Source organism: Artemia franciscana, chromosome 1 (assembly GCF_032884065.1).
Source record: "Artemia franciscana chromosome 1, ASM3288406v1, whole genome shotgun sequence".
NCBI classification, from domain to species: domain Eukaryota; kingdom Metazoa; phylum Arthropoda; class Branchiopoda; order Anostraca; family Artemiidae; genus Artemia; species Artemia franciscana.
In genome coordinates, this window is record NC_088863.1 from 69,304,299 (window position 1) to 69,323,441 (window position 19,143).

The following is a 19,143-nucleotide window of genomic DNA, read 5'->3' on the forward strand; positions in this document are numbered from 1 at the left end:
AAATGACCAGGAAAATGCACGAAATTTCCTTTAGGTGACATCAGTCATTAGCACAATTTTTCTTTTGTTAGACCATTCGATTTGGTTCGGGAAACGAAAAATATATCTCCTTTGCTATATTTTATTTAGACCGCAGGTATTCAACTTCATTCATACAATCTAAATATTTGAAGTAACAAGAATCAATAACATCTTATGCCCTTTTCTACATTTATATTTTTAGTGGTAGTTCTTATTACTAGCTATTACTGATTTGTATTTTCGAATTTTGGCTTGTTATTTTAAACCAAGAATGACACTCGGGAAAACTAAAAATTGAAACAAAGGAGGATGCGACAACTTCACAAACATTTTGTGCGTATTACTCATTATAATTATTCTAAGTTTTTCATTTTGAATTACTCTCTTATTGTTTACAAATGACAAGACTGTCAAGACATTTCAATTCTTTGAGTGGATGTTATCTTAGTAGCTTTTAAGCGGCTCGTTTGAGGAGTTTAAATACCAGTCTTTTCCATAGCCTAAATTAGGCGAGACTGCCTATTTTTTTAAGATAACCAGTACGTAAGATAATATCATGCGACAGGGTATAAGTAATTAAGGTAAGTACGCAATAAATTAGGTACATACAGTAAGTAATAAGGTAAGTGCGTAATTAGTCAGGCAATTACGATAAAAATATATGGGAAGAACGGTGGGTTGTACAGTAATTACAGAGTAATTAAGGCGGGTATGATAGGCATATAAGTTAAGTTCGGTACGTACTAAGGTAAGTTCCTAACAAGCTAGGTAAGTACGTAACAAGCAAGGTAAGTAAAGTAAGGATATGAGGTAAGTGTGGTATCTAATAAGGTAAATATGTAAAAGGAGCGGTAAGTACGTATTAAGTAAGGTAGGTAAGGCCAGGCAATTTTAATATTATCTAAATTACTTGGATTAATATAATGTTTGCCGTTTATGCGAAGTATTCAAATAGTAGTCTTTCTCATAACGTAAAACATGCTATACTGGCTTTGCTTCTAAATAACAAAATAAATATGTTACGGATAGTCACAAAACATGTAAAAGCTATAAGTTTAAAAAAAAACACGAAGTTACCTTTGATGGAGGCAAATCCTCATCATCTGACCACGAGGGAATACCAGGTTGGCAAAAGTCTAATTTATTGACTGAAGGGACTTTGTGAAGGTTTCGCATTTCTTGGCCATCTGGACCCCGTCTTCTACTTTGTCTTGGAGGAACGCTTAAATTAAAAGAAATAAACTGATAAACACAGTGGACATAGAATGAAAAAAAACGATTTCTCCATTCCACGTGTCATTACATTCTCCAAGTTATCACCGAAGTTATGGTAAATTTGGCGAAGAGATGGTAAGAAAGGCCTTCACGTGCTATTATGTGGCCAGAAAAAAAGCTTTTCCATTCCTCAAGTTATCAAAGAATTTACGGTGAAGTTCGCAAAAAGTAATGGAAAAAGGCCTTCATATTCTGTTATGCAGCAAGCAAAAAGTTTTTTCATTGCCCAAGTTATCAAAGAAGTTACGCCAAAATTGGCGAAAACCTGAAGTTATCCAAGAAATTACGATGAAGTTTGCAAAAAGAGATGGCAAAAAAGACCTTCATATTCTTTTATGTAGACAGAAAAAAGTTTTTCCATTACCCAAGTTATCAAAGAAGTTAGTGAAAATGGCGAAAAGAGATGGCAAAAAAAAAGACCTTCATATTCTGTTATGTAGCCAGAAAAAAAGTGCTTTCCCCTTTCCCAAGTTATCAAAGAAGCTACGGCAAAGTCGTCAAAAACAGATGGTAAAAAGATCGTCACATACTGTTAAGTAGCGGGCACCAAATTTAAAAGAAGAAAAATAACATTAAAGACAAACATGAGCCAAAAATAACGAAAAAAAAATACGGCACCAAACAGCTTAAAAAGGTTTAGCTTTCTTTAGGTCAGAAATTGTGTTTGAAAATCATCAGATTCTCAACATTTATTTGATTTTTTACAGACCCAAACTGTAGCCAAAATTAAGTGAATTTGTTTTGTAAGCTTTTCTTTTCGGTTCAATGTGGCAACACTGACGAAAATATGATGCTGCCTTAAGAAGTTTACAAGTTTGAATACCCAAAAGAAAATCGATTGACCAAAAATCAAATAAATGACCAACAGAACAAGCTATAAACACCAATAGAAGATTCATTTTATGAGAATGCAAAAGTATTCGCAAAAACGCTAATCTTATTACCAGATTCAAGAATTGCGACAGTTTATCTAAAAAAGTTTTCATTTTAGAGCACTAACCTATCTACAGTACGAATAAATCCTTCCGGGAACCATGTTATCCCTCTTGCTCTCTTTCGATTATTGTTTACAAGGACACCAAGCAGTAAGGCTATAATAGTCGTGAAGAGCATGCCAATAACAACGTAAGTGACTTTGTTTGCTGTTGTGTTCTCAGTTCCAGGGACAATAGGCAGGGTACCATCGTAACCAGAGACCCTGTATATTGGGTAGTCATTGAGCATGTTGTTGGAAGCTGTAGCAGCTAAAAACTGTGCAGCCTAAAAAAAAAAATAATAATAAAAAAAATTATATTTGAAAAAAATATTAAGCACCACTAATTATTTTAAAGTTTCACATTTAGGTCACACACAATATAAAAAATTGTTCCTCAGATACATTCAAATTTACAGTTTCGAAAACTAAAATGGTACCTTTTGAAAAACAAATACCATTGGTTTTCCATTTTTTGCAAAACTAAGTATGCTTCCTTTCTTTTTTAGTCTATGTATAGGAATAAAACCAAACAAACACTGGATCTCTGCAAAGTTCGAATAGCAAAAATGCCAACAGCATTTGCACCAAAAAATATATACCTAGATATTTTACTAGTTTTACTAGTAAACTTTAATTCTAAATTGTACTAGAAAAAAATACAGCAGAAAAAAGACAGCTGTAAGATGTGACTAAAAAATGCGTTATTAGTATTTTATTGGTGCAAGCAAAATGTTTATTCAAACTACTTTTAATTTCAGTCATCATTGAATAAAATTTAAAGTCAAACTCTAAGATATTTTATTTAGTCTGCCTTTAGTAACAACTCCTATTTCTACTATGAACTATTTAATATTTATTTCAAGCCAGAAAAATCGACTGCTTCATTTTCTGACTAAGACAATATCAATTTGCGAATTGAAAAAAACAACCAGTGATGGCACCTGATTTACTGTTTTGAGAAGAACTAGATTAATTATAAGAATTAAAAATAGCTTTTAAAAAGGTTTCAAACATATTTCAAGGTCTGGATAGGTTTGGAGTAGAACAGGTTCGGAAATTAATGTAACGAAGACAAAATTGGAAAACAAATATTTCCATCCGCTTGCCTAAGCATTCTTGGAAAAGACAACTGATATAATGATTACAATCAATCGTCTTAATTCTAATGGTAAATCAAAGAATGGCATTATCGATACAAGATACTAGGGGGTACGGAGTGCTATAATTTATGTTTAAAGGTTAAATATTCCCATATAGGTGCGTCTAGAGTAAATCTAATACAAAGAATACAATAAGCTCTAACCTGTCCTGCATTTACGAAGCATTCATCTCCGTTCTCTTGAAAACACTTTCGATTGTCCACTTCCAAAAACACAAGCACACCTCGAGCAGATGTGGGGTAAATGAATGACCCACCAGCAGCAATTGCTGCATTCGGGTCCTCCGCTGGATCCCAGGGATATACCATGTCATTTCCCTAGAAAAACGAGAATTTTACTAAATAATATGAGATCGTATTTGCCTCGCTAGAAACTTCATAGACGAACAGACTCTTAGGGAAAGAAAGAAAGAAAGAAGGAAAGAAAAAAAATACTACGTGATCACCTTAAAGCATAAATATCACCTTGTATAGTTTGAAGGAAAATTATTCAACAAGCAATCCTAATTTAAAGATTTCTTACTTTATTATATTTTAAATTTAATTTTGAAAAGCAACGGTTAAAGTCTGGCACAAAATTAGCAAGCAAAGGAGCATACTCCCTCCCCCCAACACACACAAAAAAACTGTAATTTACCGTCACAATAGTTACTAATATGACTGGTTTTCCAACTTCCCAGGAAACAAGCAACTTAACTTACTTCAGAGACAGAAATCTCCCTCCTATGGCTAAACTTATGACTGATAAATAAAACATATTCTCCCAGCCGAAAAAAGGAGGTTCGTGTGAGGAGAGCAAGAGCCAAGAATTTTCGTAAAATAAAAAAATTGTAACTGCGAAGGTATGGACACTTTTAAAGCTGTAACATGCTGCAGAAAGGTGTGCTACCACAAACATATTTTTAGCTTTCCAATGATTTCAACAGAGGATAAGTCTTAACTGATATTTTTGTTTAGAAGATTCAATAAATTTATAATTTTATAAATTATTTTATAATAATTTTGTTCCAGATTCAATAAAGCAGCAAAGCCATAGTTTTATGTTAATTCTTTCGAGAGCCGTTCAGAGAAACTTTTAATATTGAAATAAATTTGAAAAAAAAAACAATAGAATATGAAAAAAAAGAAAGCAGTGAGCCAGCTTTCAAGTAAATTTCGTTATAATCAAAGGTATGAACCCCAGAGAAGACGAGAGATTGTCTAATTGATTCTTTGTAAGTTGCTGGGTTTCTATTCCTTGAATAAAAATCTGGAAGTAGAAAATATAAATGAAAAACTCTTGGTAACCTTACCCTCAACATGCTATCCCTAACTTTTAGCATGCAATTATAATTTGAGAAAAACCAACTTTAGCAAATTGAATTTTCAAAAAATCGTCCGTTTTTTAGAATTTTGGACACTGGAAAATATTGGGCATCAGTGTATTTAAGCTGGGTTTGTAGATGTTCATTGCACAAACTGTAAAGCATTTTTTATTCGCTTTCAAATTCATTAAGAAGAACTCTTTTTTAAAATTAACATTAGCCCTTTTTCGTTTATTTCTCTTTTTTAATATACACAATAGACATTAAAAACTTCACGGAGGCAATGAAACTAAAGAGGCTGACATTAAACTTTCCTACAAAAGATAAGCAACCAGGGTTGTCACCTATTTTCTCTCTTTCTTGCAAATTTGTTTTCAATTGATTTCTCTTTTTTGACACTGAATATAAAGATATTTTTTCTAATTCCTTGTTTAACTTTATTCATCTATCTGTCTCTCAATCTCTTTTTTCAATCTTCATCCCAACCAGAAATGAAACTTCGGTCTTATTCATATTCCACCTTATCAGGTTTCGGGCAATTTATATATCCAACACATTTTTAGACTAATTATTACATTTTATTAAGCTTTTACCTGGTTATCTTTTTTCACTCGAACTGTGGTCCTCAGTGTTCTTCCTAAATAGCGCACAAATGAAACACTTTGATTTTTAAAGGTCAAAGTATCCATGAGCAGGACAGAGGTCATGGCTCCTTGCATAACTTGGGGGCTTGAACTGTCACAATCAAGACCATCCCAGTTGCATTCTGCTGTGTTACATCCGTAATCACAATGACCATTGGCATAATGCTGCTCGCAATAAGCGTTGTAAATCGGACTAAAACAATAATTGCAATATTAGTCATGTAAATTAAAATTTTTAATGATCAGTAAACAAAAAGGCGGAGATATCCGGTCAATCACTCTTTTTAACCAAAAAGGTCCTTCTATCGACCCTCTGGCAGTTGGAATCCAACCTTGGATCAGCTATTTCTAGGAGTAGATTGTCCCTCTTTGTCGCACTTTGTTAGATCGTCATGCAATGACTTAAAAGGTTAACAGAAACAAACTCAACTCTTAGAAATTTTGTTGAAGCCAAAACAGAAATTATCAGCAGCAAACTCAGCTGCCCAACCAGTTATCAGAAACTAACTCAACTGATGGAAATTTTACTGAAGCCCAACCAGTTAACACAAATAAACTCATTTGATAGTAATTTTACTAGAGCCCAATCAGTTAACAAAAACAACTCAGCTGATAGAAACTTTACTGAAGCAAAAACAGAAATGATCAGAAACAAACTCTGCTGATAGAAACTTTACTGAAACCCAACCATTTAACAGTAATAAACTCAGCTGACAGAATTTTACTGGAGCCCAACCAGTTACCAGAAACAACTCAGCTGATAGAAACTCCTGAAACCCAACCAGTTAACAGTAATAAACTCAGCTGATAGAATTTTACTGGAGCCCAACCAGTTACCAGAAACAACTCAGTTGATAGAAACTTTACTGAAACCCAACCATTTAACAGTAAAAAACTCAGCTGATAGAATTTTACTGGAGCCCAACCAGTTACCAGAAACAACTCAGCTGATAGAAACTCCTGAAACCCAACCAGTTAACAGTAATAAACTCAGCTGATAGAATTTTACTGGAGCCCAACCAGTTACCAGAAACAACTCAGCTGATAGAAACTTTACTGAGACCCAACCAGTTAGCAGCAATAAACTCAGCTGATAGAATTTTACTGGACCCCAACCAGTTACCAGAAACAACTCAGCTGATAGAAACTTTACTGAAACACAACCAGTTAACAGTAACAAACTCAGCTGATAGAAATTTTACTGAAGCATAGACAGAAATTATCAGAGAGAAACTCAGCCGATAAAAATTTTACTGAAGCCAAAAACTGGAAATATTTACAATACAGCTATTTTTAAAAGTTTGGACCTTTTGTAAAATGAAATTGGTGTCAAAAACGGTCTAGAAAATAACAAGACATAGTTTTTAACAAGTAAACAGTTATAGCAATATGAAATAACTGACTGGCCCTTGAGTTAAATTTAATAAATCTCGAGACAAGTTCATTCCTTCAAACAAATTAAATAAAAAAAACAAGTTTTTTTTAACTGAAAGTAAGGAGCGACATTAAAACTTAAAACGAAGACATTATTTCATATATGAAAGGGGCTGCTTCCTCATCAACGTCCCGCTCTTTACGCTAAAGTTTGAATCTTTCAACTCTACTTTTTAAAACAGTAAAAAAAACTTTAGCGTAAAGAGCGGGGCGTTGATGAGGAAGCAGCCCCTTTCATATCTGATGGTGTGATTTTCGTTAAGATTGTATGACCTTTAGGGGGTGTTTCCCCCTTCAAAAATGAGGCAAATTTTCTCAGGCTCTCAACTTTTGATGAAACTTATATATTTGAATTCAGCATTAAAATGCGATTCTTTTGATGTAACTACTGGTATCAAAATTCCATTTTTTAGAGTTTTTTTTTACTATTGAGCCTGGTCGCTCCTTACTACAGTTCATTACCACGAACTGTTTGAACAAAAATACACTCTGATTAGATGAGCCAGAAGTAGCTATCAATGGTTCTCTGGTTATTCCCCCCTAAAAAATCCCCCTCCCCGCGGACAATTTCCCCTCGCAAGCTCCTAACAAAAGAGAATCTGACCCCACGCAAGCCAACTGTAACTTACCTCGACCCAATTCAACTCAACCCTCGTTTATTTCAATCAAAAATAAAACACCCATTGAACTCAACCTCAATTCAATTCAACCTCTGTAGTAGGTTGGGTTATGTTAAGTTAGGTTGAATTTACCGTTGCTGGCAACATTTAAAGCAAACATATTAATTAAATAACAGAAGTTCTAAGATGAGCCTCATTTTTTTCTTTTTCCAAATATCATTGTTGCTTCTCAGACAATGTACCCTAATCCCCTGACGGCGCCAGGTATGGCCATAGGATACACAAAAATTCAGGGAAAGAGGGGGGGGGCGTTTAACGTACAAATCGAAATCGTCTGGCCACTACTGGTTTCAAAGGAAACATTAAAACAGTGAAATCCTTGCTTTGTAAATAAAAGGTGTTTTCATTAATCGGATTACTACGCTCGATTCCATTATTATCCAAATATTTAGATCATTTTCAGTAACATCTTTATCCAATAATTGTATTGAAATTTATTGGCGGAGTGTTTCACCGGATCAAAAAACTGGTAAACAAAAATAAATGACGCATTACGAGATGGAGAACAACGGAGAAATATATAATCAGGGCTATATCTGGAACCATCAGGAGGGAGTGGGGGAGGGGCAATTTCAGAAACTAGAATAGCTTATGATACATGCAAAGAACATAGACCGAGGATATAATAGCAGTATTTTTGTTTTTTTGTTTTTTTAGCATATTTCCTCTAAATGCGTTTTTTTGGAGGAATTCCCCGTCAGAGAGAGCTGCCCGCTAGGGGGAGAAGAAAGTGTCCTCGCGGAGAATTTGCTTGGGGAATAAGCAGGACATAGTAATCATTAAAATTTATATTTGTTAATAAAAAGCAACATCTTATGGTCATTACATAAACATAAAAACTGATATTAATGATCTTATTTTGACGGTATATATTTCATTTAGTACTATAATTTTTCCTTGAGTTTACGTTGAACTTGTAATGAAAGTTTCTAAATTAATTTTTTCAAAGTTCAGAAACTGCACCTTGAATCTTCACTTTTATTGATCAAACAGTTTAGACTGAACATGTAGAATTTAATAAATTAAAAATGGGACTTAAAATTGGCACACACAATTACTTGGACGTGTGTGTCTTATCTCATTCTCAAGTGTGACTTCAATATGACTGGAATACAAATAAGAAGCCATACCACGGACATATACATTATAAGTCACATCAACTTAAAACGTTCAGACGAGCAATATAATTAAGTTTTCCATGGATTTAATTATGGGCTTCTTAGCCAGTTGGCAAAAAAAAAGTTACGAGAACACATGGTACACTATTATTCATATTCATCAATATTGAGGTAATGCACATGGGATGTCAATGTATTTGCGCGTTACTAATCCATTTTGATACTAAATTATTACAGTAAAGTAATGTGTATATTTAGTACTTAAATAATATAAATATTTTATATAATCTAATATTTTATTTTGAAATAATCTAATGTTCCAATAATCTGGCCCTGTCCCCACAGAAAATAAAGCGTCTGTTTTGTGAACAACTGCCCTAATAAATTAATTTAAATTTTTCATACTTGCAAGGCATCACAGAGGTATCGCAGTCCCTTCCATCGAATAGACAACGGTCATTATTGCATTCAGGGTTGCATTCTCCGTCCATGAATACCTCCCAACAGGCTATTGTTGCTGAGCAGTTAAGCCAGGGGTTCAATCCAAGTGAGCAATCACCTCCATCGAAATTACATGCCATATTATTGCATTCTTCGTCACACCGTTTGTTGTTAATCTGCAAGTGAAGTTGATTGAATCCAGAATACTGAAGACATTTTCAAAATTCATTGATTTTTCATGACTATTAATTTACTGAATTAATCATAGGTAGTAATCTCCCATCTTTAAAAAAACCCGGTCATTTGTAAAAGAACTAAAAAGAAACATTAGCTGTGATATTCAGTCTTTTTTTTTCGCAGAACTATTTTTATTTTATTAACAGCTTTACTTTTTATGCTTTTGGGAGGAATTCTCCGTCGGAGTGAATTACCCGCTAGGAGGGGAAAGAATCGTCCTCAGGGAGATTTTGCTTGGGGAATAAGCTGGACATGGTTATCGCTATAGTTCATGTCTGTTAATAAAAAGCCACATTTGAAAAACGACACATGTGCATAAAACTGATATTAATGGTACCATTTTGATGTTATATATTTCATTTAATAATATTTAATACTATTAGCAATTAATATCTTACACAGCCCCTTTGCGAATATCCAAGTAATCTTTTAACTTGAACGAAACGTTGACCTAAATTCTACATATATAATTTTACGAGGATCTAGAAAAAACACCAGTTCAGGATATTCAGGTCCTGTTCAGGACCTGATTCAGGATATTCAAGTGTGACTTCAATACTTTCATGCGAGCCTTCAAGAAGGATAATCGATCAAAGCTTTCAGTTTTTAAAATATATGGGTCAGCTTTAATTTACATTTTAATTATTACCCTCTCCTAATTTTATATTGTCCAAAATATAATTTTTTAATGTGGACGGCTTACATCACTCCCTGAAATGGAGGTCTATGCAAATGTAAAATTGATGGTTTTTTTTTACATTTGACAATCAACCATAGCAAATTTTCTTAAAACCCAAAGCAGTCTTAGATCATAAGAATTTCTCTAGAAGGAGCATACCAGGGTAAAAAAGAATTTCAAGCAAAAAAACTCAGAAATAGGTGAATTATTTAGAAAAAATCGAAATTGCAGACGAAGTGGTAAAAAAAACTCGTTTTGCGAAGCACTGATTATATTTTGCATAGATTAACTCAAAACTCTGTATAGATTAATTAACGATAAGCAAAAAAAAAAAACACATCTTGCGTCTCAAAGCGTCTCATCACCTTACCAGCTAGAGGATTCAGTTGAAACTTTAATGGCATTTTTTCTTAGGGGGAGAGGGTTCGCTATTTTTCCCAGTTTCTATCAAAGTGTACAAGCTGTGAGTTTTCTCTTTTTTTTTTTTTTATGCCCCTGGCCAGACAGATTTTTTTACAAGTATCTAGATAACACAGCAATTACCAATAATCAAATAAGGAAACAATGAGTCGACCACGGTTCTAATTATACTGCAAGCAAGAACAAAGTCCCTAAATCAGCTTCAAGGGCGATTTTTCCTCATCTCACATTAATTTAAAAACACGTTTCAAAACTTTAAATTACTGCAAGCTAGAGTTCCTTCTCTTCTAGGCTGCAGCACGGGAAAACTTGTTGTCAACAGTAAACAGAAACAAAAAAAGATTTGCGTGCAGAATTTCACCAGTGACTTTTGTTTTGTAAATAGAAAAAAAAAAAACTGTAGCGCGTCTATTTTACATTTAAATAAAGTAAACGAAAAATGGACTTTACCTTAAGATGACATTCGTTACGAGCACACATCTCCTTTTGCTTTTGAAGGTCACTTGGAATAGTCGCTTTTCTTCCAGAGCTTCTTCCAATTCCTCCAGCAAAATGCGGATCATATACATCACACTGCTTACCAGTCCAATACTGAGGACAATTGCATTCAAATTTACCAGGTCGATCAAAACAATAGCCTCCATTCTTACAAGGCGAAGATTCACATTCGTTTCGTACGTCAAACTCACAAAGCGCACCTAATAAAAAATAATTGAATAGAAGAAAAGTATAAAAAAATTAGGACCTAATCGTTATGGTGATTATATAAATACATTTACTGATTTAAAAAAAAAGATGACGTACACTTTTAGGTAATGATACTAGTTCTAAAAAGGTAGTTTCCAAAACTGTTGAAATCTAACCACCATTTGCCACTGAATGAAATTTGAAAAAAATGAAATCTAACATAAAAGTTTCTAGTTCACGAACAAGCCTAGGTTTACAATATAACATAGCCAAAGTACTTCAGCTTCTTTTACAAAAAAATATTTAAAACGTAGAACACCAGGATTTCATCAGTAAATTTAATCGTTTTTTATCAGATTTTAAACGATAGATATTATTTCGAAAAACGTCCTATTATGTCATTGTTTGGTGATCTTTTAGACTAGCAGGTAATACAAGAAGAAATATCTGCTATCGGGCTCAAATATTTCCATTTCTAGAGTTTCCTGAAAATGAGCCACGTGCAGAAGAGGTAAGGGTGCTCACACAGATCTTTGGGATAATTGTGTCGCTGTTATGTGCATGTACTTCAACATTTATAAGAGACAACGACACTGAAAAGGGTGGAAAATGAATGGGAGAAGGACTAATCTATACTGAGTTCGGCGGTATTGTTTTTAATCTACCCAAAACCGGTCCATACTTGTCTTCTCGTGTAATTCAAAATGAAGGCCAATGTAAAGAGAGTAGAATTCTGTTGATCGTACGCATTCCAATACTTAAGCTATTATCTCCCATGTAACCTAGCCCTATATTGGTTCGGCTGGATTTTGACTTAAAATAATTCTTGAATCAAAGAATGAAAATTAATTATAAATTTTATCATATGATTAATTAAATAAACTTGTGATTATAATCTAATATTATAACAATAGATTATAAAACATAAAGAAATTATCCAATTCTCTTTGTAACTTTTAAACTTATTCAATAGGTCACCAGACACAAAAATATCAGCAGCACTAATAGATTTTAATAGTAATCTTTAATACTAATAGTAATTATTATTAGATTCTAAAATATTATTTATTTTATTTATTTATATTATATTATATTTTTATGTTAATTTACTTTATATTAATATATTTATTTTATATAATTTGATATTATTTATATTACTTTATTTTAATAATGTATTTTATATTATTAATATTTTAATTAATTTATGTTCTATTTTATTACTATTAGATTTTAATAGTAATTTTAATAGTATTAAATAACCAAAGATCTAAATCTTATGTATTCCACTGTCTTTCACTGGAAGGTTTTCACTTGGTTTCCTCACAAAAGTAATATATCTGTTTGAAATTTTAACGTCTTTGTTTATTTGCGCGAGAACATTTTTAAATGAAATTTTTATCTTTATTAATTGATGAAAACAAATGGTGTCCTATTTAAGAGGAGTTAGACAAGCTAATAAAAACATCTTTTAAAGTGTTAGTTTCTTCCAACTTTTAAAGTATCTTCCCATCTACTAGGTCGTAACATTAGTAATTTACTCAGAGAAATATGTCAGGAAACAGCCAACTAAAAAAAAAAAACAGATTTCAAGTTGTCTAATTTTAACTATAGCTGGGTTGTATAATTTTTGGTGATTAAGTATATTTAAGTGACAATAAGTATATTTAAGAGTGATAATATGTATATTTAAATAGAGCCATGCATCTATGTATATATATGCTAAAACTAGAAAGTAGAGAAAAGAGCATGAGGAACACCAACCAGTTACACCAGGTGGACAAGCGCAAACAAAATCAGGTCCATAGTTTCTACAAGTTCCTCCATTGAGGCAGGGACGATCATCGCAAACTGAGCCCGACCTTTCACAGTTCTTGCCTGAGAATCCGGTAGGACAGATGCAAGAATGACCTCCATTCTCTGAATTGGTACATATTCCTCCATTTTGGCATGGTGAATTTTGGCAGAAATCAACCTAAAAGTAACATATAACAAAATAAGCATTATTTCTACAATACTTCAGTAAATCGCCGAAAATTAATGAATGCAGGAAAATGGTTAACAACACAATGAATGTTCTTGACGGCAAAAAAAGACAGAAAATCGTAAGGAAGCGAATTCATATTTGAATTATTTTACTCAATGTTAAGCTCATTTTATCCATTTGAACTTCCTAGAATGATCTATTTTAAGTTTGGCTTTTCGTCCTTTGACAATGGTTGTATATTTTCGACTTTGTTTATCTATTTCAAAGTCTTAATATCTTGTACATTGAACAACAAAATATCAGCTTTCATTTTACTTTTCAGTTGGCAGTTACATTTCATTTTGCATTTCAGTTTCATTAGTTTTTTGTTTGTTTTATCTACTCAAAAATTTAAATTTGACCATTTGCTAGTGAAATAATTAAATTTGCTAGTGAGGGACATTGTAGAGTAAAACTTTTACCTTACCGTCGTTGCGGCAACTACCGCAACTTACTATACAGCCAATTGCAGCCGTGGTAACTGAAAATTTGAACGCGTTTACGAAAAATTGGTGGAAACATGTTGAACTTATAGCTTATCCCGGAATGATACCTTCTATAAGTTAAACCTAAGAATAAAAGCTAAAAATTAAAAAAATGAATTTTCAGGAATTTCGAAAGTCAAAACCTCCTCAAAAATGGCGGTATAACCGAAACAAACAAAACAATATTGGAATTGTCTATGTCGTATATTCTACACCGAAGACTTATTGTAAGGGAGGCCCCTTTAGTAAGTGAAAGGGAGAATATAAAGGGACAGAAATTACAGCTTCATAGACTATGCAAGGATTATCTACAGAGGGTCAAAGATTTTGGGATTTTGGGAAATTTCCTCTTTAGCTTATTTCGTCTTTTTGTTCTTCTTTCTTTCTTCAAATTATTTTTGAATCTTCTCTAGGACAGTAGTCAACAAAATAAACCTCTGAGAAAGAGTCAATCTATCTAGTTGCACGTCAGTCGCACGTCTAGTTGCACTCTACCTAAAATAAAAGCATTATCCCGTGTGATCACTTTTAAGGGCAGTTTTTATGTTTTTCCTATGTGTATAGCTGACACTGGCGAGCAAAAATGTTATACGATGTTAAATTTTTTGTCCGAAAACATTAGGTCTAAATACTTACAAAACTTTTCACTTTTTTTTACATTTCATACGTTTTTTAGAAAAATAGATATGATATATAATAAAAATTGGAAGGGCGTTCCAAATCATATATTTTAATAATATTTAAAGGGGAACTTGAGTTACAAGCATTTGCACAAATTCCTAAAGATAGAAGTCGTTTTTGGTGCTAGTCTAGCCAAGGCCAACCCACCTCTACTTTTCTGTTTTAGCGAATAATTTAGTTCTTTTGTATTGCTTGCTATCCATTTTTTATATTTGTATATTTTGAGATGTATGTCTAACGTTTTAAGAATTTTAATTGAATTACAAAAACTTCCAATCATTTTTGCTGAAAGACAAAGCTAAAACTACTACATAAAGCTTTCATCACTACTAAGAAGTTTATCTTTGCTAGGATATGTTTTATGGAATTTTGAATTTAATTTTTCTTCAAAATGAAATCGGAGAATTGGAGAAGACTCCACTGGGATGTCAATATCCAAGGGAATGAAGAATTTTTTTTTTTCATGGGAGCTTGAAACCATTCAGGCGTAGTTCTCCAATATGCTGAATCTAATGGTGCGATTTTCATTAAGATCCCATGACTTTTTACGGGTCTTTTTCCTTTTTTCCAAAAACTTGCAAATCTTCTTAGGCTCGTAGCTTTTGGTGAGTAGCATTAAACTTAATCAATAGAATACAATTGGAATCAGCATAAAAAGACAACTTTTCGTACATTAATTGTTATCTCCTTTTCTCTAGAATTTCGGTTCTCACCGAGTCACTCCTTACTTACAGTCAATTATGCGAAGTGTTTGATACCTTCTTAGGCGGCTCAACTTTAAAAAGTGGAACTTACTTCGATTGCATAATTAATTAATTTGGTCCTTTATAATCTATAATCTATTAATGTAATCTGTAATCTACTAATATAAATTATCTATAATCTGTCAAAAGTGTTGCCAGTGTTGTTGCCTTTGAGGTAAGTACAGAATGATTCATACCTTTGACTCGCAGTGTCTACCCATAAACCCAGGTCTACAATTACAGCGGTAATTATTAATAAGCTGGACACAGTCTTGGGTACCGTCAGGAGCACAAGGATTTGACAGACATTCGTTGACATCGCCTTCACATCGTGGACCCACAAACCCAGGAGGACACCGACATTCATAGCCACCGACCTGCAAGGAAAAATTCATAACTGCAATGAAAATAAACAATAGAGATAAGCCTCCTTACAGTAAAAAAGTATGGAGAGGAAGTTTTATGTACAAAAGAATATAACAATAGTAATGATAATAATAACAATAATAATAATAATAATAATAATAATAATAATAATAATAATAATGCATAAAATAATGCTAGTCTGATTTCATAATAACAAGATTTCCCGATATGCAGGTTATAGAACCGCAACCCAACTAAAGAAGCATCTATGAATCAATCTGATTTTAGTAGACGAATAAGCCATTAATTTCCGTTTATATTTTCGTCATTTAAAAGCAATTTCTTTCAGACATAATGAAAAACAATTAGGCAAGTAACAATTTCAATATAAGAAAGGTTTTATTGAAAAAAAATTATCACACCCATATGATCATTTCCATTCGCGTCAAATTTCAACTGATTGTTCATTTAATTTTTTTTCAATTTAAGTTTCATTTCTCTCAATTATAATTATTTCTCTATCAAACTAATTTTTCTAAATAAAACAAAAGAGCGCCATTAAAGCTTTAGACGAACAAAACTAGCTTCTATATGAGGGAGCTGCCCCTACAACAACTCATCACTCTTTATGATAGACATTTTTAGACAGTACTTTACTCAAAGCATTCCTTAATACTATTACTATTATCATTATTAACAATACACTACAGTACCAAAGGACCTGAGGCCAACACAGCCTCACATACTCCTTCTCCATCCCAATATACTAAAGGTTTCCTTTTAAACCATTCCAAGAAACTCCCTTTGTGTACAACCAATTCCCGCCCCGTTCAAAGATGACCGTGCTGTGATAGATTGCCGTGAAGTACGACATTTGGGAATCTGCTGTCATTTATCCACGAAATGTGTCGTGGTCATCCCAAAAAGTATATTGATACTTTCTATTTGATACACTCAATTTAACTATAAATTTTCTCCGAAATCACTCAGCTTTTTGGGGTCGTTGTGTTTTTTTTTTCTTCTTCCTTTTTTTTGCAAAACTACACAAATTTTCTCAAGTCCACAAATTCTTTGGAAATGAACTCAAACTTAATTTACACTCTGATTTAACATGGCAAAGTCCTGGTGTTGTATTTGCCAATCCAAACTTACCTTATCAATGCAGGTTCCACCATGATGGCAAGCTCCCTCGTAGCATTCATTCACATTGATTTCACATAAGATTCCCAATGTGCCGTGAGGGCAAGAACAGCTAAAGGCGTTTACTAAATCATGGCAGGTTCCGCCGTTGCGACAAGGGTTTGGAGAGCAGTCGTCAATATTGTATTCACAGTGATGACCTAATAGAAAGAGGCTACTCAATATGATGCAGTTAAAGATAAATATCTCCACTCTTTGCCCTTGCTGATCTCTAAGGCGAAGCCTAGTCTTACGTGATAAATTAATACGTGGGACGTGGCCTGACGCGTTCAAAAGGTTTAGGTCAGTTAGTACTAGTGCAACATGGAGAATTTTTAGGGTTAATTACTAGGATCGTAATAAAATTCAATCTGACAAGTGCTTAACACAGAATATATCCTAGAATCAATCTATTTTATTATGTTGAGTTAGTTATGTGAAGCTGTAATAAGCTAATTTTGCACAGACTAATTTTTACCAACTATAATGTAAGCGGTATCATAAATAACTTTGTAAATCTTGCCTGTAAGTTACACTATCCGGCTGATCGAATTTTTGCAAAAGAGATTGTTGGTTTTTCGCAAAAATGTTGGTGAGTTGAAGAAACTCAGAAAGCTTATCAAAGACATGTCTAAGAATTTAAACAAATAGCAACATAAAACGCCCCAAAAAACTGCGGTGACTTAAGAGTGGGTTCGAATATCCCTTACCCGGCTTATCGTTTGAATACTTATTTCCTAGGATTTCCAAGCATACCTTATTTACAAACTCCTGAAGGTGTTCCACGTTTCATAATTACTGTCCCTTTTTGTTCTCTGCTTATAAGTTCATGTATTTTTTTCAGCTTCTGCAAAGATTATAATTTTTTTTTAATGTCTGACGTCACTTATCCTCAGTAATTCTACATTTCCTAATGCCAGTAGGCGTAACCTATCCGACAACTAATCCAGGTCGTTTCAAGTAGTAATCCTCTAAGGTCATTTAGGTCTCCTGAAACGCTAAGCATAAGTAATCAGGTTTATCGGACAAATAATCTTGGAATACTCGAACACAATATTCGTGTTATTAGCAAAGATGAACCTTTAACTGATCCGACCTGCAATAAGAGATGACCCGATGAAATACCAATACTGCTGAAGCGTTCATGATAATGTAACGTTCCTCAGCAGAATTGGATAGTACATTAAAGTATCCCAGAGACAAGGCAAGCCTCATCTACCCGGACAATAGTCAAGGACGGCAGTTCTGTATTTTCATTTGTATTTCTAATAATTAAACGAATAAAGGAAACCTGAAAATTTTTATATAAATACTGGCCACTTATTTTGGTTTCACGTATAACAAAATTATAGATTTTAGTACATGCATATTAAATACTAGCAAAAAAGAGCGTTATATTGTTACCATTGCATCAGATTTCTTTCATTTATTTTTCTTTTTTCTATGTCATGGTTCCAAAATTCTTCTGCATAGATTTTTGATGTTTCTAGTTTGATTAATTATTGAAGACAAATAGGCATAAATGTTAAAAATCAACTAATAAAGAAAATTCTGAGTACACGACATTCAACACATAATTATTATTTATTTTATATTTCCATTAGATCTTTTCATTAAAGCAAATTAATTAATTAATTGATATTAATAATTAATTTCAATTCTTTTATATTCCCATTAAAGTAAATTAATTAATAGCGAAAGTCCGTAATAACAATTTATTGAATGTTTAAATGTTTTAGTTTTACATACAGCGCTCGATTTTTATACTATTTAGAAATTCTAACATTTGCATTATTTTAAATGTTTCAAATACTATTTCGCAAGCAGCTTAGGTACCTTAAAATTCAAAAAATTTATTTTCTCTGATTGGTTTCTGTCAAATTTTTGATGCATTTGATTGTTTATGCCACCTTTTCAGCGGCTGTTACTGACGAATCATGTTTATATATATATATATATATATATATATGTATATATATATATATATATATATATATATATATATATATATATATATATATATATATATATATATATATATATATATATATATAAATATATATATTTATCAGGTGGGAAAAACAGCAAAAATATAGCTAAAAAGTTAATAAGGAACTTATTGGTTTAAATTTCAATTTAGATGTAAGTACATAGAAGACCCTGGTAATCACATGTACTCTTTACATACAATAATGATGAAATATAGTAGTAGATGAAATATATACAGTAATAGCTATTGTGTATACTCTATTTAGCAACCCTGATATTCTCCCAAAGTGTAAAAACAGATATTACCAAGACAGGCGTTCCTTCCTCCTTTTTTGAACAAAGAAACACTTTTGATTCTATGAAATTCTTTATAGAAGTCCTCCTACTCCTCTACCCCCCCCCCCTATACCTCAGCCCCAGCAGCTTGGATGTCTTATATAATACAAAAGCTTAGTATTTTACAAAATGCGATAATCTATACTGATTTTTTGAAAAAAGAAGAGCTCAAAAAAATTTGTTTTAAAATGTGTTTTTGTCATCGGTGTGACTAAAGCCTTTTTTCTTCAACAAGATTTTTTTATATGTATAATCCAGCTTAAACA

The 19,143-nt window shown here is 32.7% G+C and overlaps 1 protein-coding gene across 2 annotated transcripts in view; it reads right to left on the reverse strand.

Moving 5' to 3' along the window:
- The window catches only part of LOC136033331 (neurogenic locus Notch protein-like), a 94,128-nt gene that overhangs the window by 12,707 nt on the left and 62,278 nt on the right, over positions 1-19,143 (reverse strand). For both annotated transcript variants that reach the window (XM_065714131.1, XM_065714127.1), the window contains 9 exons: positions 16,526-16,713; positions 15,205-15,384; positions 12,837-13,047; positions 10,839-11,086; positions 9,017-9,228; positions 5,329-5,572; positions 3,576-3,749; positions 2,297-2,556; positions 1,099-1,243 (listed from right to left, as the gene is read on the reverse strand). In XM_065714131.1, the coding sequence (XP_065570203.1) occupies positions 1,099-1,243; positions 2,297-2,556; positions 3,576-3,749; positions 5,329-5,572; positions 9,017-9,228; positions 10,839-11,086; positions 12,837-13,047; positions 15,205-15,384; positions 16,526-16,713 (1,862 nt within the window). The remainder of the gene's footprint in view (positions 1-1,098; positions 1,244-2,296; positions 2,557-3,575; positions 3,750-5,328; positions 5,573-9,016; positions 9,229-10,838; positions 11,087-12,836; positions 13,048-15,204; positions 15,385-16,525; positions 16,714-19,143) is intronic.